This window comes from Malania oleifera, chromosome 6, assembly GCF_029873635.1.
Source record: "Malania oleifera isolate guangnan ecotype guangnan chromosome 6, ASM2987363v1, whole genome shotgun sequence".
Lineage (NCBI taxonomy): Eukaryota > Viridiplantae > Streptophyta > Magnoliopsida > Santalales > Ximeniaceae > Malania > Malania oleifera.
In genome coordinates this window covers 61,488,730-61,514,133 of record NC_080422.1, presented here as the reverse complement: position 1 = coordinate 61,514,133, position 25,404 = coordinate 61,488,730, and the positions used below count along the sequence as shown (strand labels likewise).

The 25,404-nt window shown below is 37.6% G+C and overlaps 1 protein-coding gene across 3 annotated transcripts in view; it reads right to left on the bottom strand.

The window, feature by feature from the left end:
• Window positions 1–23,471, bottom strand: part of LOC131157973 (uncharacterized) — a 42,764-nt gene extending 19,293 nt beyond the window's left edge. Inside the window, exons 1-3 of one of the 3 annotated variants that reach the window (XM_058112456.1) lie at window positions 23,232–23,471; window positions 16,575–16,758; window positions 15,177–16,260 (exon numbers count right to left, since the gene is read on the bottom strand). In XM_058112456.1, coding sequence (XP_057968439.1) covers window positions 16,018–16,260; window positions 16,575–16,758; window positions 23,232–23,305 — 501 coding nt within the window. In that variant the 5' untranslated portion in view covers window positions 23,306–23,471 and the 3' untranslated portion in view covers window positions 15,177–16,017. Of the gene's footprint in view, window positions 1–14,461; window positions 14,547–15,176; window positions 16,261–16,574; window positions 16,759–23,231 lie in introns of those variants that run through there. The other 2 variants (XM_058112458.1, XM_058112459.1) reach the window with 2 other exon arrangements.
• Window positions 23,472–25,404: the final 1,933 nt, after the last annotated feature.

Sequence of the window (25,404 nt, the reverse complement as noted above, 5' to 3'; positions counted from 1 at the left end):
AAATCGATCAATACAACAAAATCAAGCCTTAAGTCCCACTAGGTAGGGTCAGCTATATGAATCATTTTCCGTTAATTTATGCGATCATGGCCCATTTCTTTTGACAGATTCAGGAATGCTAAATCCTTACTATCTCCTCCCAAGTTATTTAGGTCTACCCTACCCCTTCTACTGCCCCCCACAATAACTAACTCACTCTTCCTCACTAGTGCACTATGTGGCCTACGTTGCAAGTGTCCACACCATCCGAGTCGTCCCTCCCTTATCTTATCTTCTATAGAAGCTACACCTAACTTACCGTGAATATGTTCATCCCTTAATTTATCTTTCAATGTTACACCACTCATCCATCTAAGCATTCTCATCTCGGCAACTTTTACTTTTTGGATATTTTGTTTTTTCGTCGCCCAACATTCTGATCCATATAGCATAGCTATTCTTATAGTTATCCTACAAAACTTCCCTTTTAATTGTAAGGGTATTCTACGATCACAGAGCACACTTGAAGCACTTCTCCATTTTACCCAACCTGCTTTAACTCTACATTACATCATCTTCAATTTCTCCTTCAGCTTGTATAATAGATCCAAGGTATCGAAATCTACAAGTGCTATTTATTTCATCATCATCATCAAGTTTAACTTTCTCTCCAATATTCCTCTTATCATTACTAATGTTCCTTAATAAATTTAAACCTTGAAAGTCTCTATAATCAATTGCAGTGTTTTGATTCATCATACTATAGCATCCACCACAAATCAAGTAAAGTACGCTAAATTGGATAACCCTTGCCAATTAGGCAAATAATCAAATGGCTAAATTACAATCCGTATCCAAGTTTTTTAATAAGCAGATCAAATATGAGACAATTTAAGCGAATTAGATTCAAACTGAGTTAATGGACTTTTATCATTTTGCCAAGTCTACATGCGACTAGGAAGGTGAAGAATTGAAACACAACCAAAAGGTTAAACAACTAAGCGCTGTCAGGTACATGTGTTGACCTTATTGGTCACGCCCGGTTTTGATTATGACAAATACTCATTGTATCTAATGAGTGGTTGAGCTTTTGTGCAGGAATCAAGAATGATAAAATCAAGATGTGCACAAAGCTAGAAAGGCTTGAAGACAATTTCATAAACTCTTAATTATAATATTTTCCAGTGAAATTGTCTGTAATAGTAATTAGGGTTTTTCGGTTTGTAATAAGCTCACACACATCACATGAATGATTTACTTTGTAAGCTCAAACCGAACCATAGAAAGATCTTAGGGTGAACCTTCGGTCGACCGACACCAGACTTTTTCGGTGTTTTCAAAATTGGACCCCAAGTGACCTTAGGACACTCACCTTTGCACTTGTATGTAATAGGCACTTGAATAGGGTTTGAATGTTGCAAGAAGGGACCGAAATGCACACTTGGTGCACTTTCGGTCGACCGGCCAACTCAGTTCAATTTGGCCCGGTCGACCGAAACCGGTCCGGGTCAACTGTTTGACCCAGGCCCGGTCGACCGAGCCCTTTCAGTACATTTGACCCCGGTCGACCGAACCTCCTAGGGGTCAACAGTTTGACCTCCCGGTCGACCGACCATTTTTGTTCGTCAACAACTTGGTCGACCAAAGGGTCTCGGGAAAATTCCCAGCGGTCCGGTCGACCGAGCCATGTAGTTCAAAAAGTGTCCGGTCGACCGAACCTCGGAATATTGAAAAATCGCCCTGCCCGGTCGACCGACCCCTTAGTTCAAAATTCCCCCGGTCGACCGAGATACTTGGGTCCCGGTCGACCGAACCACTTTTGGTTGACCGGACCTCTCGGGTTGTTCCCATTTTTACCGTGGTTAATATTTTTCTAAACAGGGTTAAAATGCATTACACTCCATTAAACTTTTCTAATAATACCCTATAGGTCCCCAACGGTCATATTTTCTCCCTTGCCTATATATATGCCTTCATTTGCAAAGATTAAGGTGGGATTAGCCACTTTGATCAGGGAAAATTCTTTGAAAATCCAAAACCCTATAATACTCATTCTTAAGCCTCCTACACTCATACTTACCTTCTCATACAAATTAAACCCTTTGTAAGTTGATTGAGTGCTAGTCTAAGTAGGTTTGCTCTCCCATTCATATTTGATTGTTTTATTATCCTTGAGAGCTAAACCTTGAGTATTCTTAGGGGACTTTATTAATAAGTCTATTCTAAGAAAACTTTGATAGATCTTCTAAGATTTGCACCTCCATTGCAACATCTTAAGAAGATAGTATTTGTATTTTGGTTGCAAAACATTTTCAAATATCTACTGGGTTATTAATCTTGAATATATTTGATGAGATATTTGATAGTGTGATAAAATCTTTGTTGCAATACTCGTTAACTCATATATCTTTTGCTGAATACAAAGATTGAATATCCTTTTGCAAACCAAACTTATACGTTGCTAGAGCTTCATATACATATGTGTATTGAGAAAACTTGTTGATTGAAATATATGAAGTCTGGATGATATCTTTGTTTGAGCACTTAGATTGAATATCCTGTGATACAAAAATCAATTAGGTTTGCACTCTCACGCACTCATTACAACGATAGTAAATCTATTTGAGAGTTGACATCTTAGACCACACTGAGCTTACAAATTATTTCATATTTGTGGTGTATATTATTGCGCGAATTTGGGTACATATCTACTTTACTTGAAAGCATAATCACTGTACCATTTCAGTATAATACACTTTGGTTGTATTTCCAGGCACGGGCCTGAAGAGGGAGACTAGCCCTGGAATAGTCCCGGATTGGCTTAGACCCGATTAGGAAAGCTAGGTGCGTCGTCCTGTTAAGGCGTGTAGGTTGAGGTCAGCCCCGCTAATTGACCTGGTTAAGGTTGAGGTCAGCCCTGTGTTAATTTGACCTGGTTGTAAACGGTGACGCTCCACCCTTAAGTGAGCTCTTAGTGGAATCCTCTAGCTTGCGAGCTTGAGGCGGGGACGTAGGCACGGTTGGCCGAACCCCGATAACATATGGTGTGTTTATTTATATTTCCGCACTTTATATTAGCCGCACATGTATGTTATGGGTGAATGATGCGTATGACTTAAATTTCACATTATACTTATCTACGCATTTGGAAATTAAATAGGCAGACCCTAGGTTGTGTATATACTGCTGTTTATCCGGCTTAACCTAGGTGATAAATTTTAAAATTCCAATTCACCTCCCCTCTTGGGAATACACCAATTCTAACAATTGGTATCAGAGCCTCGATGCACTTGACTTAAACGTTTTTGTAAAAGATCGCAATGGCTCACATTGGTGTATCCCCATTCGTTGAGGGACAGGCACTTTCCAGCCCTCCAGTATTTTGTGGTATCAACTATACCATGTGGAAAGTTAAAATGACCATTTTCTTGAAATCTATTGACTGGAGGGTCTGGCTTGTAACTGCCAAAGGAAGATGTGCACAAATACATGAAAATGATTTTAATATGATTAGTTCTAATGCCATGAACATGTTGCATCTTGCTTTAGATTCTGATATCTTTGTTGAGTTTGTGGCATATCAAAGTGCACAGGAAATCTGGGATAAACTGGAAAAGAAATACGGAAAATCCCAGGAATTAGAAATGGTAACTTCTCTAGATGCTCCAAGTTTAAATGATCAAGAGGAGGTAATTCATGAGCTAGGCATCAAAGATGAGGTATATGACTCTTACTCTAGCCCTCCTGATGATTTATGTAATGAATGCTGTATTGGGTCATATACTGAATCATCTGTTGATAATGCTGTAAATGGTTCATGCGATGTTTACTATGAAAAATTCTGCGATGAATCATATGTTTATCTTTGTGACATATCAAATGCTGGACCATCTGTTGAATATCATGATAAGTTTGATAATGATGTTTGTGATGATTCATATATTGAATGTTGTAGTTTATTAAGGAATGAATCATCGGTTGTACTTCATGATAGCCCTATTGAGCATGCATGCAATGATTCGCATGAAAATGATTGTGATAACCCTTGTGGTGAATCATGTGCTGATTTGAATAGTAAAAGCATGCTATCATATGAAGAACTAGAAAAGACTTTGTTGAAAATCCATAAGTTTCTAGTTATAATCTCTAAGCATGAAATACGCCTAAAGAATGAGAACAAAAGAATAGCAAAACAATTAAAGGGGCTGAAAAATTTAAATGCGATTCTTGAAAAGAAAAAAGTTAAGAAAATATTGAATATTGCATGCTTGGATGAAGAAAGAAATGATTATTCGAAAATTGCTCTTGAGATTAAAAATGATACGAATAATCATAATCAACCCTTCGGATCTAAAGAGAAAACTTTTTTCAAAAAGGGTTCGGGTTGCTCACATAAAACCAATGATCCAGTCTCACTAAAGAAATATGAATTAAATAAGCACAATCCTTCACGTATATTCTATACTTGCTTATTTTGCAAATTTGTGTGGCATATGTGGTTTAATTGCCTGCTAAGAAGCGAGAAAGGACTAGAAAAGGAAATGAGGTGGATAATCAGTGAAGCAAACCTTGTAGGACTTAAAGAAAAGCAAACTCAAACTGAAAATGCATTCTTGCTATCCTTTCTTTATTCCTAGGATTAGGAGTTGAGATGATTGTAGTGTCAGGAAGTGAATGTTGTTTAAAACGAAACTCTTAGTACGCAGACTCACTAAACTATCTTGTTATACTAAGAACCTTTATCCACTTCCAAATGGACATGGCATGTACGCCCGGTATTTAGGTCTAATTGCTTAACCCATGCTATCACATCTGTAGGACACTATCCAATCACCACAGAGCTTAAGTTTAGAAAGGCCACACATTCCTTAGTGCCTGGTGCCTGAAATAGATTGATAAGTCAATTCTCGGTACGCACCTCACTTGAGCAATATTTCTTCACCAAGAACCCCTAAGAATCATGGTAATACTGTTACACATCAAATATGGACCTTAGGGAGAACTCTGGATCAAAAATCAGGAAAAACTGGGAAAATTTACTATGCTCGGTCGACCGAGCACTACAGTTATAAAATGCCTCGGTCGACCAGCCCATGTAGACTTTGACCCTTCACGGTCGACCGAACCCTCATGAACAAAATGTCTCGGTCGACCGGAAGTTTCGGTTTTCTCCTGGTCGACCGAAACATGGCACAATACACCCTTATGGTCGACCGGCCATCCCAGTTCATTTTCGCCTCGGTCGACCGAAAGGTGTCGGTACCTGGGGAATTTCAAGCGTCGGTCGACCATATCTACTCCTGGTCGACCGAGCTGCGATATAAATGTTGGATCTCTTCATTTTCAGCTCATTTGCGCGAGAAATCTTGAGAGATCCTTCCCCATTTCCTAACAAACCCAGTTTCCAAACCTCATAGTTGCACTACCATGGCACACATTGAAGCTCACGATCTTGCACATGCCGAGGATGAGTATTTTCTCTCTGACAGATGCAAGATGCGGTACATACGGGAGTTCCGTCCCAAGGAGGTTATACTTGGTAAGATACTCGACTTAGTCTTTATGGGTCAATACTTTCAAAATATATTAGACTTGTTCGAGTATCAGGGGTGGAGATCATTTATCTCCTACCAACCTGGGGGACATTACCCAACATTCGTTAGGATGTTTTATGCCAACCTTGGCAATGATGAGAATGGGTACTTCTCCCGTGTGTTGAGGACAGATGTGCGGTTTAACGCACAATATATCTCTGAAGTCCTTGACATTGGCCGTGGCGATTTTCAGTGCCCCGAGGTGGGTAACACCTGGATCCTTGATCAGGGATTTACTGTAGCCACATTCGCCAATTTGACCATGTCTGACCCTGGCACTGCTAGCCAGATCCATCCTCCCCAGTACAGACAGTTCAGCCTAGAGGCTAAGATCGTGCACCATTTGATCACATACAATATCCTGCCCAAGGCGGGATCTAGAGTGCACGTCTCCTTTTTGGATTGCTTTGTCATGTGGTGCCTCTTTGCTCGGAAGAAATTGGACCTGCCAAGTTTGATTATCCGATGGATGATGGCCAAGACGATTGGCCACCGAGTGATCATGCCATATGGAGGTATCCTGAACAAATTGTTCAGAAACATTGGAGTCACGAGGACGAATGTAGCTTCACTGAAGAGGAGACGACCGGCAGACACCTTCTCTGGAGTGACCCTTAGACTAATGGGGTATGAGCTCGTAGGGAACGTTTGGGCGTCCTCTAGACTAGCACATGTTGGGGCCCCACAGGAGCCACCACAGCCTCCACAGCCATCGATGACAGATCTCATGACTGCGATCTCTGGCTTGTCAGACATGTTTATACAGTTTAGAGGATCGGTTCAGTCTGACTTACAGGATCTTGCATCATCATCCACTGCACTTAGGCAGGAGCTCCAGCAGCACTCCATCTCCACTGATAGCCGTCTTACAGACTTGGAGCGGACTATGACAGCCGGCTTCAGTGAGCTGAGTGATCGCATTCAGGAGATGCAGGATGAGAGAGATCGGATGACGATGGATTTTGACTTTGATGCCGCCGATGGTGGTGATGGAGGAGAGGATGGAGGAGAAGATGGAGGAGATGATGGAGGGGAGATCTAGACTCCAGAGTTGTCCACAGATCAGATAGCGTGGCCTTGATTCTTTTTGTTGTCTTGTTATATCATCTGATCTGTATTAAATAAAACAGCTCTTTCGCTTTATCTTGTACTCTTATGATATTATTGACATACTATCTTGGTTATTTATGATATATACATATATGCGTCTGAAGTATCTTGACTTGCATGCTCTTGTGATTAATTGTGTATGGTATTGAAATGCAGTTGTTAAGAATTGCTTGCTGGTAGATGATAGGTTCTCGTGTGCCTTACGTTTATAATACTGGTTGTTTGAGAACGTTTTTGTGCAGGTAAAATCTGGGAAATGTTCTGTTTACAGCCGGCATGCTGCCGAATTTTCTGTGGATATTTGCCCAAATGATTGAAACATTACTTGTGTGTGCCAAATGTATATATACATGTGAAGTATTTGTTTCATAGTTTGCATACATTTAGGGGGAGCATCTAAAAACAAATATCCATCCTGTCTTGCTCACAAAATATACTGGGATTGGGTGTACTTTAAATCAAGTGTGGCTTGTGCTTAAATGGAATGTCTTAAATTGAAATACGTTCATGTTGCCACTGCTACTTGATTTGCCATATGATCATGCATGTAAATCCAAAAATTTTGGATCACCATGGTTATGATTTTTCTGGATATAAATGAGTATGCGCATAATTGACAAACCAGAAAAAGTTCTCTTCTTTTCAAGCAACTTCCCCCAACTCCTTTTGCACATATTTAAGGGGAATATATATATATATGCATATCTATATCTAGTTATAAAAGCAGAAACAGAACTCATATTGGATATATTATATGTCTTGCTAGTGTGCTTACTTGTCTACATGACTTGTTCTTTCCATGCATTAAAATTTTATGTCATATCCTAAGGGTGGTGCGTTATATAACTGGCTCATTGATAATATGTGAAAATGCATGTGAATTAGTTAGACTACATTTATGCTCAAACCTTCTTTTTAGTATCATATGCCGTGTGATCCTAACTCAAATCTTCCACGGGTTTTATGATATGTTTCATTGTTAAAGGGTTTTGTATATTTCTAGTTTAATCTTGTTTGCTATGTCATCTACATCTTAGAATCACCAGTTATATTGATTGTGCGCACACGTTATACCTTTATTGCACAACCCGTCCAATTCATGCTTAATATTTCACTTGCTAAAATTGGACCATGCTGAACTGTTTGAGTAGTTGTGGATAAACTGTTAGGAAATATAAACTCAAACAGGTTACATTTATACAGGTTTACTTTTGGAAAGTCCAATTTACGAACGGCACTCTGCCGAAATTTTTCTAACATCTTTCCAAAATTCATCATGTATAAGTACACTCATCACTTATTGCCTAGTTTTTTAAATTCAAATGACCCTTTTTGCTGTTGCCAAAAGGGGGAGATGAAAAAGGGCAAAAATAATGGGTTAATGGTTTTATTTAAATACATTAGATGCATATTGTGAGGGGGAGCCTTATTAGGCCTAACCCTATATTTTCGCTTGTCGTATTTGTCATCATCAAAAAAGGGGGAGATTGTTGACCTTATTGGTCACGCCCAGTTTTGATTATAACAAATACTCATTGTATCTAATGAGTGGTTGAACTTTTGTGCAGGAATCAAGAATGATAAAATCAAGATGTGCACAAAGCTAGAAAGGCTTGAAGACAATTTCATAAACTCTTAATTATAATATTTTCCAGTGAAATTGTCTGTAATAGTAATTAGGATTTTTCGGTTTGTAATAAGCTCACACACATCACATGAATGATTTACTTTGTAAGCTCAAACCGAACCATAGAAAGATCTTAGGGTGAACCTTCGGTCGACCGACACCAGACTTTTTCGGTGTTTTCAAAATTGGACCCCAAGTGACCTTAGGACACTCACCTTTGCACTTGTATGTAATAGGCACTTGAATAGGGTTTGAATGTTGCAAGAAGGGACCGAAATGCACACTTGGTGCACTTTCGGTCGACCGGCCAACTCAGTTCAATTTGGCCCGGTCGACCGAAACCGGTCCGGGTCAACTGTTTGACCCAGGCCCGGTCGACCGAGCCCTTTCAGTACATTTGACCCCGGTCGACCGAACCTCCTAGGGGTCAACAGTTTGACCTCCCGGTCGACCGACCATTTTTGTTCGTCAACAACTTGGTCGACCAAAGGGTCTCGGGAAAATTCCCAGCGGTCCGGTCGACCGAGCCATGTAGTTCAAAAAGTGTCCGGTCGACCGAACCTCGGAATATTGAAAAATCGCCCTGCCCGGTCGACCGACCCCTTAGTTCAAAATTCCCCCGGTCGACCGAGATACTTGGGTCCCGGTCGACCGAACCACTTTTGGTTGACCGGACCTCTCGGGTTGTTCCCATTTTTACCGTGGTTAATATTTTTCTAAACAGGGTTAAAATGCATTACACTCCATTAAACTTTTCTAATAATACCCTATAGGTCCCCAACGGTCATATTTTCTCCCTTGCCTATATATATGCCTTCATTTGCAAAGATTAAGGTGGGATTAGCCACTTTGATCAGGGAAAATTCTTTGAAAATCCAAAACCCTATAATACTCATTCTTAAGCCTCCTACACTCATACTTACCTTCTCATACAAATTAAACCCTTTGTAAGTTGATTGAGTGCTAGTCTAAGTAGGTTTGCTCTCCCATTCATATTTGATTGTTTTATTATCCTTGAGAGCTAAACCTTGAGTATTCTTAGGGGACTTTATTAATAAGTCTATTCTAAGAAAACTTTGATAGATCTTCTAAGATTTGCACCTCCATTGCAACATCTTAAGAAGATAGTATTTGTATTTTGGTTGCAAAACATTTTCAAATATCTACTGGGTTATTAATCTTGAATATATTTGATGAGATATTTGATAGTGTGATAAAATCTTTGTTGCAATACTCGTTAACTCATATATCTTTTGCTGAATACAAAGATTGAATATCCTTTTGCAAACCAAACTTATACGTTGCTAGAGCTTCATATACATATGTGTATTGAGAAAACTTGTTGATTGAAATATATGAAGTCTGGATGATATCTTTGTTTGAGCACTTAGATTGAATATCCTGTGATACAAAAATCAATTAGGTTTGCACTCTCACGCACTCATTACAACGATAGTAAATCTATTTGAGAGTTGACATCTTAGACCACACTGAGCTTACAAATTATTTCATATTTGTGGTGTATATTATTGCGCGAATTTGGGTACATATCTACTTTACTTGAAAGCATAATCACTGTACCATTTCAGTATAATACACTTTGGTTGTATTTCCAGGCACGGGCCTGAAGAGGGAGACTAGCCCTGGAATAGTCCCGGATTGGCTTAGACCCGATTAGGAAAGCTAGGTGCGTCGTCCTGTTAAGGCGTGTAGGTTGAGGTCAGCCCCGCTAATTGACCTGGTTAAGGTTGAGGTCAGCCCTGTGTTAATTTGACCTGGTTGTAAACGGTGACGCTCCACCCTTAAGTGAGCTCTTAGTGGAATCCTCTAGCTTGCGAGCTTGAGGCGGGGACGTAGGCACGGTTGGCCGAACCCCGATAACATATGGTGTGTTTATTTATATTTCCGCACTTTATATTAGCCGCACATGTATGTTATGGGTGAATGATGCGTATGACTTAAATTTCACATTATACTTATCTACGCATTTGGAAATTAAATAGGCAGACCCTAGGTTGTATATATACTGCTGTTTATCCGGCTTAACCTAGGTGATAAATTTTAAAATTCCAATTCACCCCCCCTCTTAGGAATACACCAATTCTAACAACATGTTCAAGTAGCTTTTCAATGAGCACTTGGCAAATCCAAGTCATGCTAGGATGGATCTTAGAACCATAAGTTGAAATAGTGAAGGGCAAAAGAGGCAGTTAAATGGTGATGGTGATGTCTGTGCGTACTTTCATCATTTATAAACCCTCAATTGTTTCTTGTGTCATTAATTGGGACTCGAATGAAAGTAGCCAAAGGGATAAGGGTACAACAAGAGGGTCAACACACAAAGGGAATGAGAAATCATTGAGAGATTCAAAATATATTCATCCAAGGTGTGGACCTAACACTAGAGAAATAAGTTGCCCCCCTTAAAAAAGGCAGCACATGCACTAACATCTTTCCTACAAGTGTGAAGATCATAACATCTATAACCTTTTTGAGTTCTTAAGTATCCACCAAAGACGTATTTTCCAGCACAATAAGAGAACTTGCCCTAACCAATATGTAGAACATGAACAAAACATGTGCACTAAATACCTAAGGCATAACAAATAATATGGATGTTTCTAGGTACACAATAAATAAGAGATTTGTCCACCTAGAACCCCAGATGGCATTCTATTAAGAAAAAAACAAGCTAGAAGAAGAGAATGAGTCTAAAGGATTTCAGAAGCATGCAAATGAAAGGGGAGAGATCATGCTATGACAAGTAAAGGTCTTTTCTATTCAGCTACTCCATTGCACTAAGGGGTATGAACGCATCATGTTTGATGAATAATTCTGTTGGCCAAGAAAAAGACTAAAGCTTATTTTCGAACAGATTCAAGTACATTATCAAATTGAAAATTTTGAATATCAATGCCAAATAGAGTTTTTATTTCCTGGTAGAGTTTACTAAATACATTAAGAAATTCAAACCTCTCTTTTAACAAATAGATTCAAGTCATATGCAAAAAATCATCCACAAAGGGGACATATATCAATAAGCAGTCAAATTCTTGATTCTTGGACCCAAATATTTGAATGAATAATATGGTTTTCTACAAGAGTCAACTCTAGAGGAAAAATCTGTCCAAACATGCTTTCATAATTGGCACGAAGAACACTTAAACATGAAATTGACTTGAAGATGGGGAAAATTTGTTCCAATATTTGAAGGGATGAATGACCCAAAAAAAGCATGCCATTGATTTAGAGAAACACCATGAACAGGAAATAAAGAAGCAATATGACAAGAACTTGATCTACCACCACAACCATCCTAATAGTACAGATCATTCTTCTCAAACTCTCCACCAATCATCTTCTTGTCTAGAGATCTTGAATAACATAATAAGAAGGAAAAAAAAAAGGGTACTGAATAGTTATAAGATATAGTATTGACTAATTATCGCCCTCTTCGATGATGAGGATGACGATGCATCTAGCAAGGCATTCGAATGCGAAGAGAAAAGGTTTCAATCATCTATGTTGTTGTTTCTAGGGTTTCTATATTTCACATATGCAATTTTGTGGTGTTTAGTGATGGGTGAGGTTAGCCATTTGATAGGGGATTTTCGGCATGTTACTCAAGAGAAGAGACTGGGCTAACAATCAATAGAGTCAGGGTTGAGGGGTTAGGGGTGAGAGGTGAGAGGTAAGGATAGTTGTATACGACAAGAGATTTTGGTATTCAATTGAAAGGGAGACGGGATTAGGAGAATTTCTAGCCAAGTGAACACAATATAATAGTTTGATCTTTGTTATCCGTTGCTGATTCTTTTGTTTTTTTTATTCTTTTCAAATTAATAAGAGAGTTGATTCAATAAATTCTAGACAAATGGGTTAAGGTGTACTATACATATGTTATACATAGGCTACAGGCCTAGCAAATTTTCAATGGGAAGATTTAATTTACTGTTCTAATTTTGTGGATATTCCTTTGCCTTGTTTGTTCATGCAGTTGCTCAACAAGATGACAGCATAAAGTGCAGAAATAAACTTGTTTACTTATCCAATTTTGTTGAAGAATCTTTTGATTGCCGGAAACTGGAAGAAATATATTGAGGAAACTCAAGCTTCTGTCATACATCAGTTAATGCTTTTCCACTTATCCATGTGGCTTTCTTGTATGGTTTTTGGTGGTTTCCCCCTGGCAAGAGGTTAGGAAATTGCAAAAGTGATGATTGACAATGAATTGAATTGTTTCTACATACACTCGTCACTTTGTAGCCTCATGAAAGTAATTTGAATAGGATTCGGCTACGCAGAGCATTTTTTCCCCAGAAATTTGAAGTTAATAGTCAGTTTAGGAAATTTAATTGACTCATTCCATATCAAAGAAAAATCTTTTTGCTGAAAAAAGTGAATGTGCAGAGTTAATTTCTATTCAAGTTGAATTTTGAATGTTCATATTTAACAAGTATAATATAAGCACTACCCCTGCCTTGCCCAACTGGAGAGTGAGTGAAAGGAGCTTTCAAATGGAAAAGAAATGGGAATTATTGTTGGAGTTCAGCCAATATTTCTATTGCTGTTTTATGGAGACTATTCTGCCATTTGTTTCCCTCGTCATAAGAAAGTGACAACCACTGCAACCCAGGCACACAGTTGGGATTTTTCTCTTGTTTACTTACATCATAAACTTGCAAAATACACAGTAGGCATTCCATTCCTGCTGTTGCTTTTTCATTTGAATATTTGCAGCCACATAACATTGTGGTGTGATGGCATGAACTTGTAAACTTCTTATTCGCCAATATAAATGTTGGCTTTTATGGAGTGTGAAATTGGGTATAAGTTTAGCAAATCTACATGGGATAAGGTTTAGCCAGTTCCTCCCATGGGCTAGGAGTTGCTAAGCAATAAAATACTAAAGTGGATCATATGTTTCTTGTTTGGTTAATATAGCTTAAACAAGTGATTCGTTCAGCTCCACTGCTGCATTACCCTTTTCATCTTTGTTTTTTACTGGCAGCTTTTGTATGTCCTTTATATTCCCTGCACCTTGGACCTCTTTGCATATATGTGCATGATGCCTGCCTTTTATATTTTAAATTCCAAACATGCTAACTCCCATATTTCTTTGGATTCTCATCAGCATCCTATCTTCTATGCCACTATGATTTGCTATTTTCCTTGCAAGGTCAGGTGCCTTTATAGGATCACCTCTTTCTCATTCCACATACTCTCACCATTGATAAGCTTATTTGCATATTGGTATTCATGCAGATAAGTGGCCTTAGTATAGCAATCAATCACATAACCATTGGGTTCTTTCTTTGACTCTGTTTGTAGTCATTGCATTTACACAAGGAATAATAGTGACATCAAAGCTTTTGCAAGTTCTATTGTATTTTAGTTCACAAAACCTACAAAACACGTGGTTGCAAATTTTGTTCAAGTATAATGAGCTAAGTGGAAATCTGAATTTTTTACTTATTACGTGTTTCTATGTTAAAATTATAAGCTATGTGGAAATCTGAATTTTTTACTTATTACGTGTTTCTATGTTAAGATTATAATTGAGCCGGAAGACTGGTCACTACAGAAGGAAGGTGTAAAGGTAATGCTTGGGCAGGAAATCGGCAAATTACTTTAGCCTCACATTTTAAAAAATTGTGTTATTCTTAACTAAATGCGCTGATCATCACTATTATTAGTAGGATATTCAAACAACTGTGTACAACAGTTTTATTTTATATGCTTAGTATACTTTTTACAATAATTTCATTATGCTTATAAGAAAATTTATGCAATTTTTGTCTTTGTTTCACAAAATTAGTTAGCTGCATGTGTGTGCTTCCACTAGTATTAATAACAAAAAAGCATGAGAGGTGAAAATACCCCCTCTAACACCACATAGTTACAAAAATATCCTTTTCTCTTCTAACATCAGCACTCTTATTCTCTTCCCAGCTTGACAATACCAAGAATCCACAAAATATTTTTCAACAGTTTATAATTCATGAACCATCATCAAGCAGTTGAACTTGATTAACAATCACCTAGATAATGAGATCATTACAGCCAAAAGGCGCTCAATGATTTAATCAAACATTGCATGCCCACTAAATCACATGCCTATAATAGAATATTACCTAGGATGGATGCATACATTAGGATTGGCCAAGATTCGAAATGCCTGGCCCTGGTTTCTCCTGGTAACAAGGCTTGAATCTTGATGTCTTCTCAATCCCCACCTAAGGAATTTTTTTAAAAAAAGAAAAACTTGACAAAATTAGCAAATAAGCTAAAAAGCAACTTAACTCATCTTTGTTCTCTACTACTTTGCACATGTACAAAATCATTACTGGATAGACCTTTGTTTAGGAAAAAATTCTTAGTCATGCACTCATGGGAACCCATTTCAATAATGAGGTCTGGCCGTCAGCTGCCCATTCTTATCACTCCCATTCAATGTTCATAAGTATCTTATTTTTCTTGGAGTTCCTACAGGTATAAATATATTATGCACATGCTTCTAATGAACAGCATTTACGTGAAGCAATAAGTTAATTGATAAATGACTGCATAGAAGTTTAAACAATCCTCAGAAAGATCAAATTTGGCTGACACTATGGTCACATCCACTGAGGATTGTACTTGAATGTGCTGTCATTCGCAAATTAAAGAAGAACAAAATTTTAAATCCTTAAAAAGTAACTCTTTTAGGTCAAACTACCAATATCAAACTGCAATATCATGCAAAACTATTTCAGAATTTATCTTGGTTCTAATAGCACAAGCCACAAGCATAAACACGTATCTAAGACAAAACATCAAAAGGATATTAACCATAACAAGGTGTTATAGCTGTCAAAGTATTGTGTGAATGGCCAAATGGTTTGTCCTTGAGTTTTGTATATTATATATAGACTTTACAAGAACGCTATACATGGAAAATAAATAAGTTCTAGCATGATTCTAGCCCTATACATGTAAACTAAAGCCCTATACATGTAAACTAAATATATGCTAGCTGTACAAAATAATGAATTGAGAAATAAGGAAATGATTGTGGGCTGAAGTAGGGAAACAAATCTTTTGCTTTGCTGTTTGCTGTTCCTTTGACAGCCCCCCTCAAATTGATGCAGGTTGATCAACAAGCATCAATTTGCTACTTAGGAAGCAATGCTGATGACAAGTGAGAGCCTTGGTGAAGATATCCGCAATTTGTAAGTCAGTGGAAATATGTGAAAGAGTGACAACATGAGCTTCAAAAGCTTCACGAATAGAGTGACAATCAACTTCAATATGCTTTGTGCGCTCATGATAGACAGGATTGGCCGTGATGTGGATAGCACTCGTATTATCGACATATAGAGGCATAGGATCGGTCTCTAGAAAAATTTAGCTCAGCAAGCAAACCTCGAAGCCAAATAATTTCATAACAAGCAAGAGACATTGCCCGATATTCATATTCGTCGACAACTTAGAAACTCTGTCTTGCTTCTTACTCTTCCAAGAGATCAATGCATCACCTAAAGAACACATACCAACCAGTGATGGGAAGAGAGGCAACAGGAACTTCCGTAGTAACCAAATCAGAATATTCGTTCCAAAGAGCCAGGTTCCCCAAATAATAGTCTTGGATGGAACGATTGTCATGTTGAAACATAGCAATCACATGTTCTAACTGAAAACGACGGGCACCGTTATCTTGATGATATACTATTTTTTAATAAGTCCACATGGATTGAGCGGTGCAATAAGGTCGCAAGTTGGGGACAATATGTGGCTCAACCGAGCCAAGAAGTCAAGACATAATCCGAGCATCAAGCACAACCCATGAAGGACAAGCCGCTGAATCCTTGGCACCAAGCACAGCCCATGAAGGACAAGCCACTGACTCCTTGGATTTATCAGGATTGGGTGCACAATCCATCCATCGATATGACCCCAAAGATATTTTCCCTTCAGGAAAAGTTCAAATTAAAAGGCTCACATAGAAAAATTGTTGCCCGTAAACTTGGCACACACAATTGCAGAGTCCATGCTAAATAAAGGAGAAAATCGAGAAGCCAAAAAAAAAAAAAAAAGATTGCGTCGAAAGAAAAAGACCACTAGAAAATCTAGAAGCCCAAAAAATAAATCAACGCAGATACAAAGAAAACCAAGAACAACCTGCCTGCAATAAAAATTAAATCTTGAACCAAAAAACCTATTGTGCCGAGAATCACAAGGACAAAGAAGCACCAGAAACAGCAACAGAGAGAACCAAGACCAACCTTTCTGCACTTAAAAATAAATCTTGAACCAAGAAACCTGCTGTGCCGAGAATCACAAGGACAGAAACCTGCTGTGCCAAGACAGAGAAGTGCCAGAAACAGGAACAGAAAGTTGTTGCCTGCACTAAAATAAATGGCAAACCAGAAAACCTGCTGTGCCGACAGCCACTCAGCCACAGAAATACTGAAAGAACAGAGAACAAAAAAATTCCAGAAGAGAAAAAAAAAAAAAAAACCACAATAGCCACAGAAACGAGAGACACCTCTGAAACCGAGAAGACAAAAATTCGAAGGGGTGAAAAAACATAGCAGTCGGCTGGCTCTGATACCATGTCAAAGTATTGTGTGAATGGCCGAATGGTTTGGCCTTGAGTTCTGTATATTATATATTGACTTTACAAGAATGCTATACATGGAAAGTAAATAAGTTCTAGCATGATTCTAGCCTTATACATGTAAACTATAATCTGTCAAGCCCTATACATGTAAACTAAAAATATGCAAACTGTACAAAATAATGAATTGAGAAATAAGGAAATAATTGTGGGCTGAAGTAAGAAAAGAAATCTTTTGCTTTGCTGTTTGCTGTTCCGTTGACAATAGCAACCAGAGAGCACTAAATGTAAGAAGTTACAAGCATAAACAATGCCACTACCCATAGTATCCCACCCATTCCTATGCACTATTTGCTTGGTTTTAATAACCATTTGCCATGAAGAGTCAACCTCCGAGGGGAATCTCCATAGCAATGTACAAAGTAAGATGTTTTAGACACCAAGTTCCCATGGCCCAAAGTGTTAATATATAGATATTATCTATATAAATTATTAATACATATAGATAATTGATTAATTCTATTAACCGACTTAACTAATCTGGTGTACCCAATCAATAAATAAAAATTGGTTTCTTACGATAATAAAAACATAACCAACTAAATTACTTATATTAACTGAATAAATTTACTCAATTCGGTCGGTTAATTCGATTTTGACCGAATTATGCTTAGCCCTACTAGCTACCCTACCATGCAGAAACAAATGATCACTAGTCTCGATCACTTCCAAACATGTCACAAATATTCAACTTATGGCCTTGTAAGGTCTCCTCATTTGCAACAAAGCATTAGTGTTAAGCCTATTAAGAGTCAAGGCCCATATAAAAGCCCTTATCTTACAATGAACCTTGGCCTTCCAAATAAAATGGTTTAGGGGATAATAAGAAGAAACAATCTTTTCAACAACTGCGCACGAAAAGATTTTGCGGAAAATGAACCAGAGGAATCCCCCATCTGAATCCCCAAGTCACCACCCATTCAAGGAACAAAAGAGTCCAAAATTTGCAACAACATGATCAGATCCTCAACCTTTGGCTCACTTAGATTTTGAAAGAAATGAAAATCCCAAGAAAAAGATCTCCCTTAAAAGAATAAAAAGCAATAATCGATGCACTGTGCGAGAAAGACAATCTTAAAAGACAAGGGTACATAGATACCAATGAAATATCACCCACCCAAACATCTTCCTAGAACCAAATATGATTCGTGTTCCCTACACGATAACAGGTAAAAGGGGAAAAACTGGGTTAGTATAAGAAAAACAATCCCACTGCCCCTAGTATCCCACCCATTCCTATGCACTATGTACTTGGTTTTAATAACCATGTGCCATAAAGTCAAACTCCAAGGAGAATCTCCATAGCCATGTACCAACTAAGAGATGTTTTTAGACACCAAGTTCCCAAGCCCCAAACCCTCCTCAAATTTAGGTCTTTTAACGTTCTCTCAACTAATTAGATGGTCCCTCTTCTCTTCCCCAACACCTCCTCTCATAATTCCCTCCAAAGCTAGAGCCACCCCTGCTATAACTATAAAAAGGGAATGAAAATAAATGGGAGTGTTGGAGAGAACAGATAAGAGTAATATGACCCCCTAAAGATAAAATAAGTACTCTTCCAACCTTCCAATCTACTACCCACTCCCCACCACCTATTACCCTCAAATCAATACACATAACCCCACTCTTTTTCTTTCTAGATTAGTAAAGAGAAAATTTTTTAGCAAGGCATCAAAGGGATGCCAACCCATGGTACAAAACATCAACCACCCTTTAGAGTGTCGCAAACACCAAGGGTTATATTATGATCATGAACAACTTGCCCACTGAGCCAGCAAGAGACAACAATAATCCACTAGTCTTTGCAAGTCTAAATCAAAGTAATTGTCTCTTAGAAGGCTCTCTTATTTCTTTCTTTCCGAGCACAGCAAAATATGGCAAGAGGGACGAGGTTCAAAGCCTTTCGCTTCTCCTTGGTGGCTCTAATGCCTTTCCAAGCCCAAATCTCCCCTCCAACTGATTTTTTCGTAACCCACTGCTGTCTAGTCAAAGATAGAACCAAATTCCACAAGCTCCTTGTCCAGGGGCAGTGGAGGAATGTGGCTGACTTCCGCATCAGCCATACAAAGAAAACATCTATTTATGACTATAAGCCTTCTTCTCTGTAGATAGTCAAGGGTTAAAATATTTCCACATATAGACTACCAAACAAAAAAGGTTACCTTTGAAGGGGCTACAATCCTCCAAATGTGAATCCAAAGGGAGTTGTTGCAATTTGTTCCCATCGATGATAGTTTCTTATAGAAATATTTAACAGTGAAAACACCATTTTTGTCCAAAGCCCATTTTTGTTCATTGGGTATGTTTTGGAACCGAAATTTATAGATAATTCTATGTTGACTCTATGAGTCCAATCCTGTTTTGATAATGACAAATCACCTGATATCTTACTTGTGCATTGAGATTGTGAACAGGATCATTACTTAGCATGCATGGAAGGTAAGGATGTCATGGAAGCCATGAGGGACTTCAAGCATGTACAACCTAGCACACTCCATGGAATTAGAAGAGCAAAAGGATAAAAAAGCTTCAAGTTTTCATTTGTAATGGGTATTTAGTATTGCTTGTATTTACATATCTCATATGATATAGTTAGAAGCTCAAAATGACATATAGACTAACCTTAGGATGCATGTTTTTCATAACATATTCATATGCATTAACCTAGGTTGGATCAGGCTGAACAACAGGCAACTCGTCGACGATTCCCCTGGTCCGTCGATGAATGACTGAAGGCCACTTGTCGCCGAATGCTTTGCTCTCGTCGACGATAAAATACCAAGAGCTCAAAAATCTCAGACAGTCCACCAGTCGACGAATCCCTTGGTTTCGTCGCCGAATAAGTGTTGAACACTCGTCGACGAATGTGTCCAACTCGTCGACAAATCCGTGGCGGAGAACAGCGCTTCAACACAGAAACGCACGAGAATTTCTTAATTAAACGATCCAACAGTTGAAATCTAATCAAAGGCCGAAAGTACTTCTATATACCAAACCCTAAACCCTAAAGAAACAACTCTTGAACACTCTTGCCTACATTCTATCAGATTAAAACTCTTTTGGGGCAGTCTCTACGTTGATTTTAAAGATCAAAGGGCATTCATTCATATTGTTGCAATCAAGATCGTGTTCTTGGAGATTTGGTAAACAAAGTATTGTGTTTTGATATTCAATCTTATTCTCAAAGCTTTTATTCTCTCACAAACTGATTGTTAAATATTATTTGAGAGCCAGATCTTGAGTTTTATATATATATAAAAGTATTTGCTAAAATTTTGAATCTTTGAAAATTATCACGTTTATTCTTTATTCAAAGATTTCATCTCAGCTTTCTTAGTATTAAATATATTTGACCTTTGGAGAAAACTTATCGTTTAAATATTTTTATAAAGATCATAAATTTGACTTAAATCTTTGAAGCATATTTATCATACATATTCTTTATACAAAGATCATATAGTTGTTATTGCAAAAGACTCTACTGATCATACTGCATACACTACATTGAGATTCAAGTTATGTCATTTGAGTATGTTTTAGGAATTTATTGTACTCATGAGCTTTTTGAGAAGCATTTGAGTTTGCAGAAAATTGTAATCATATTATTGCATTGACGATTCGAGTTGTGAACCGGAGTGAGGAGGAAGATACGCCTCTTGTAAGCAACAAATTGTAAAGGGAAGCTCCGTCCCAATTAAAGGAGCGGATTAGTGAAATCCTTGAGTGAGTTGCTCAAGGTGAGGACGTAGGCCGGGGTAGGCCAAACCTCGTAAAAATCTGTGTTTGCATCTCTCTTCCCTCATCTCTTTTTAATTTCCGCTTGCATTTAATTGTCAATCTTATATGTATATATGTTGGTAAATATTACGTGCACTTGAGAATTAATTGGGTATCACTGGGCTTATTAGGATATAAATTTTAATAAATTTTATTAGATAGCGTAATAAATTGAAATCTAAGTATTCCCTAACTTGTGATTATTTCGTTAAATATTAAATTAGGGATTAAGTGATAAATTAATCTTAATTAATTTTTGAATACTCAATTCACCCCCCTCTTGGGATTACACCTAAATTAACATTCTATAAAAGTCAAAGAGTGCATGAAGTTCCCAAACTATGACATTCCTCGTAAAAGTTCCAAAAAATTCCCTAATCGGTGATTTGGAGACTATGGTTAATATGGAAATTTTTCTCACAAGCCAAGCTATAGATGGAAAGAAAGACAACTCTAAGGTTATTGTCCTCACACCACACATCATGCCAGAAGTAAACATTGGCCCCATTTCCCAAAAATTTCTTAGCAAGGTTAAAACCTCTCAAAACTCACAACATTGTCCTTAAGAAACAAAAGTATCATCTGCAAATTGAAAGTGAGATAAGACAATCTCCTCCCTACCAACCTTAAGTCCTTAAATCACATCAACACCTTGAGCATGTCTCAACATACAGTTCAGCACATCAACAATCAGAGTAAAGAAAGAAGAAGATAGAGAATCCCCTTGTCTCAACTCCCACAAAGCCTATTGACCATTCACTATGACCAACATGGCAACATGTTCATCAAAGATAAACAACCTTTAATCAACCACTCCAAACCTCTCCCAAACCCTTTTTATCCATCATGTGATCCAAAAAAATTCAACTCACATGTCCACAAGCTTTTTCAAAACCTAATCTAAATAACACTTGGCCCCCTCTTCCCACCTCACATCCTCCACAACCTTATTAGCAATCAAAACAGCATCTAAAATATATGCCTATCTTTAATAAAAGCACATTGCTTAAGTGGAGGATGAACGATTTATATACATGGGTGAGTCCAAGACCAGATAGCTTAAGCGTTTGGGTCAAGTTGGTGCTCACCCATGTATATCAAGCCTATATGGAGACCTTCCGATTATAACAAGTAGTATCAAAGCCAATGGTTCATAACTCTAGGTAAAAAAAAAAAAAATTGTAAATTAAGGCCAAAAAGCAAAATTCTCCTAGCGTGCTAACACTTGGAGAACCAAGTGTATGATTGAGGTCAATAAGGATTACCATGTCAGCATAGATGGACCTGAATAGGGTCCAAACATGAGAGGCAAGATTGATTTGAAGGTACGCAGAATGCAAAGGCACGTAAGGCGCAATGGTAAAGCCCACTCATTGAACTAGCTCCCAAAGGGAGATGGTTCCTACTCAAAGGAGAGTTATAGAGAGTCACAAGTGCGGCGAGTATGTTGCAGATACACTTGCGAGAGTTTTTCCACATTGAAAATTAAGTGGAAGATGGGTGACTTATATACATGGATGGGCTTAACACCTAATAACTTCAAACTTTTTGCTCAAATTGATGCTTACCCATGTATATCAAGCTCACATGGAGATTTTCCAATTCTAACAAGTGGTATCAAAGTCGATAGTTCATAACTCTGGGTAAAATAAAAAAATCATAAATCAAGGTCTAAAAGCAAAATTCTCCTAATATGCTAACACTTGGAAGAGCAAGTGTGTGGCCGATGCCAATAAGAATCATCTCGACCGGATTAATGAATCCAAATAGAGTCAAAATATGGAAGGTAGGATTGGTTTGAAGGTACGCAAAATGCAATAAGAAGCACGTAACGTACAATGGTAAGGCCCACTAGAACAACTATTGGAGAATTGAACCGGTTCCCAAAGGAAGAGGTTCCCACTCAAGGTCGAGTTATGGAGAACCACAAGTGATGGAAAGTATGTTGAAAATACACTTGAGAGGGTTGCTCCACACTGGAAATTAACCATAGGATCGATGGCTTACATACCTCGATGAGCCCAAAGAGGAAATAGCTTAAAATTGGTGCTCACCCATAATATCAAGCCCACATGGGCACTTTCCGATTCTAACACCAACAAATGACAAACGGGAAAACGGGAGTCCCTATTTAGCTCCCGAGAAATTACAGGAGAACAGAACTAGAAGTCTTACATCATCTGTCCAACCTCAACTAGCAATCTCCAACATTTTACTCCTTCACCTCCTGTATCCACCAAACAGTTTAAAGAAATCCACTTTTCTAAACGAACCAAATTACAAATTTCCCATAAATTACTTTATCCACAACCAAACGCAACTACAAAACCACAAGAAACACAGAAATTTCCTATAGGATATAAACAAACCAGAAGAGGTATGAAACACGAAAGAGAACAGTGGAGAAAACTACCGAGGGGGATAATGTAGAGACTGATAATAAATGGAGAAGTCGATATGGAGGATAAAGGGTTAATACGCTTACCCGAAGAATGTTGCACAGCGGTGATCGGAAAAAGATAGGGTCGGGGAAGACAACAGGCGGAGGTTACACATCATGGAAAGAGACGAGGTCTAAACACAGACGCACACACACCCTCTATCTCTCCCTCTTTCTCTGGCTCGCTGCTCCCCGGAACGATGCCACTCATCTTTCTGTTTTGGTAATTCGGGGAATGCTTGGTGCTAAACACGCCACGAGGCCGGGCTGAACTTTCTAGCGAATTCCTAGAGGTCGGATTGAATTCGACCGAAATTTCCAGTCAACCAAACTGGTCGGTTCGGTTAAAGAAAACGATTCAAAGTCGAACCGTTAATTATATAATCTGATCCAATTTCAATCGACTTGATTTATTGGAAGTATTGACTTAGGAAGATTGCTTAGATTTTTTGAAGATTAAAGGTTTATAAAATTTAAATATTATCTTAAAAATGCATAGCAAACTAAATATATCTTAAATTTCTCTTTAAAAAATAAATAGTATCATCAAGTTTACTTATACTTAGGTCCCTTTATTATTATTTTTTACATTCAGATATACATTCAATCTGTAATAGAACTCATATATTTTAGTTTATACATAAATTAGTTTACCGACATATAATTCGAAAGCATCTTTTCGGATCGGTTTGAGTCAATTGAGTGAGTTGGATGGCTCTTTGAATAACCCTAAAAAATTTTTTTGCATATAAAGAAATTGTGTGTGCTTAATAAACTGGTTCACCCCAAATGTAGTCGAGTCAAAGTAAAATAAAATATAAAGTGTCAGCACTTACACAATTAAAAACTCACTTTCAATTTATGTTATAGTCATATTAGCAGTGGTCGCACACATGGCTTGCAATTAAGTATAACATATCAATATATAAAAATGAACAAATTTAATTAATTAAAAAATGTTTTATTATGGAATTATCTCATTGTAATTGTAAGAGCATTGTGTTCCCAAATAAAGCAATAGTAAATTATGAGTAAGTTATTGATTTGTAGAATGATGGATTTAGGTTTAACCTTCGTGAGTGCCAGCTTAATCACGAAGAACACGGTTTGAGCAAAACACAATCATGTTCTTCAATAATCGATTGATATTTCTAGCATGTAAGTCTTATCATAAAAAAGTTTTCAAAAGTAGAGGTTAGGTTGTTGATGTTTGCTTTTTCTTTGGATTTTTTATGTTGTTTTCCTTAAGAGGTTCCTTTTAAGAAGAAGCATGAGTGAGCTTTTATAGGTAGGAGCTAGGGTAAGGTGAAACACCTAAACACAAGTCCATGTTATGACATGATCTTATGGGTAGATTAACCATATTTAAGTAGGTAGTCTCATATTTTGTTATTGAGGGCAAACCTTTTTCTTTTCTTATTGAGATCAAACATGATATAATACTATTTGGGCCCACTAAAATACCTAGTCAAACTTATCTCTTTATATATTTGACTAATTAAATTTGAATTTAAGCATTGATCAATTCTTTTATTTGTACAAACGCCTTCATGGCTTATTTGTGTGCAAAGCCTATGGCGAGGATTGAAGTGCTTGTGCACTTTTGAAAATGTACATTTTTTTTCCAAGGGGTTAATTTGCAGACCAACAAACATGAACTAATGCCCAATGTAACATTGCCCACTATGATTTTTGTTTCTTTTTATTAAAAAAAAAAAAAAATTCGAACCCACAAAACATATACTCTTGTTTTCGGTCCAAAGCCAAAGAAGCGTCACATTTTTTATATAAGCTTCAATTTTCCATCCTTATAGTGTGCTAGAACAATGTTATTCCTAATTTGTTACAAAGGTACTTGTCAATAGCCATTTTATTCAAATGATCAAAACGAATATTAACAAGTCTTATTTACCTCCATCTGTCTATTATTTTATATTTAAACTTTTCTACTTCTTTTTCTACCAATTTTAACCACATCGAGTGATCTAGGATAATTTAAACTAGTAAGGAGATGTCCAACAATAATTTTTCACCTCATGCACGCAAAAATAGGTAAAAATTCTATTATTTTTAGTTTCTCGGCTCTCTTCTCTCTTCTTGCCAATTTTAACTACGTTAGGTGATCTAGGGCAATCCAAAATGGTAAGAAGATATCTGATAGTGATTTTGGCCTCATACATGCAAATCAAGGTAGGAACTTGGCTTTTCTGCAACTTTC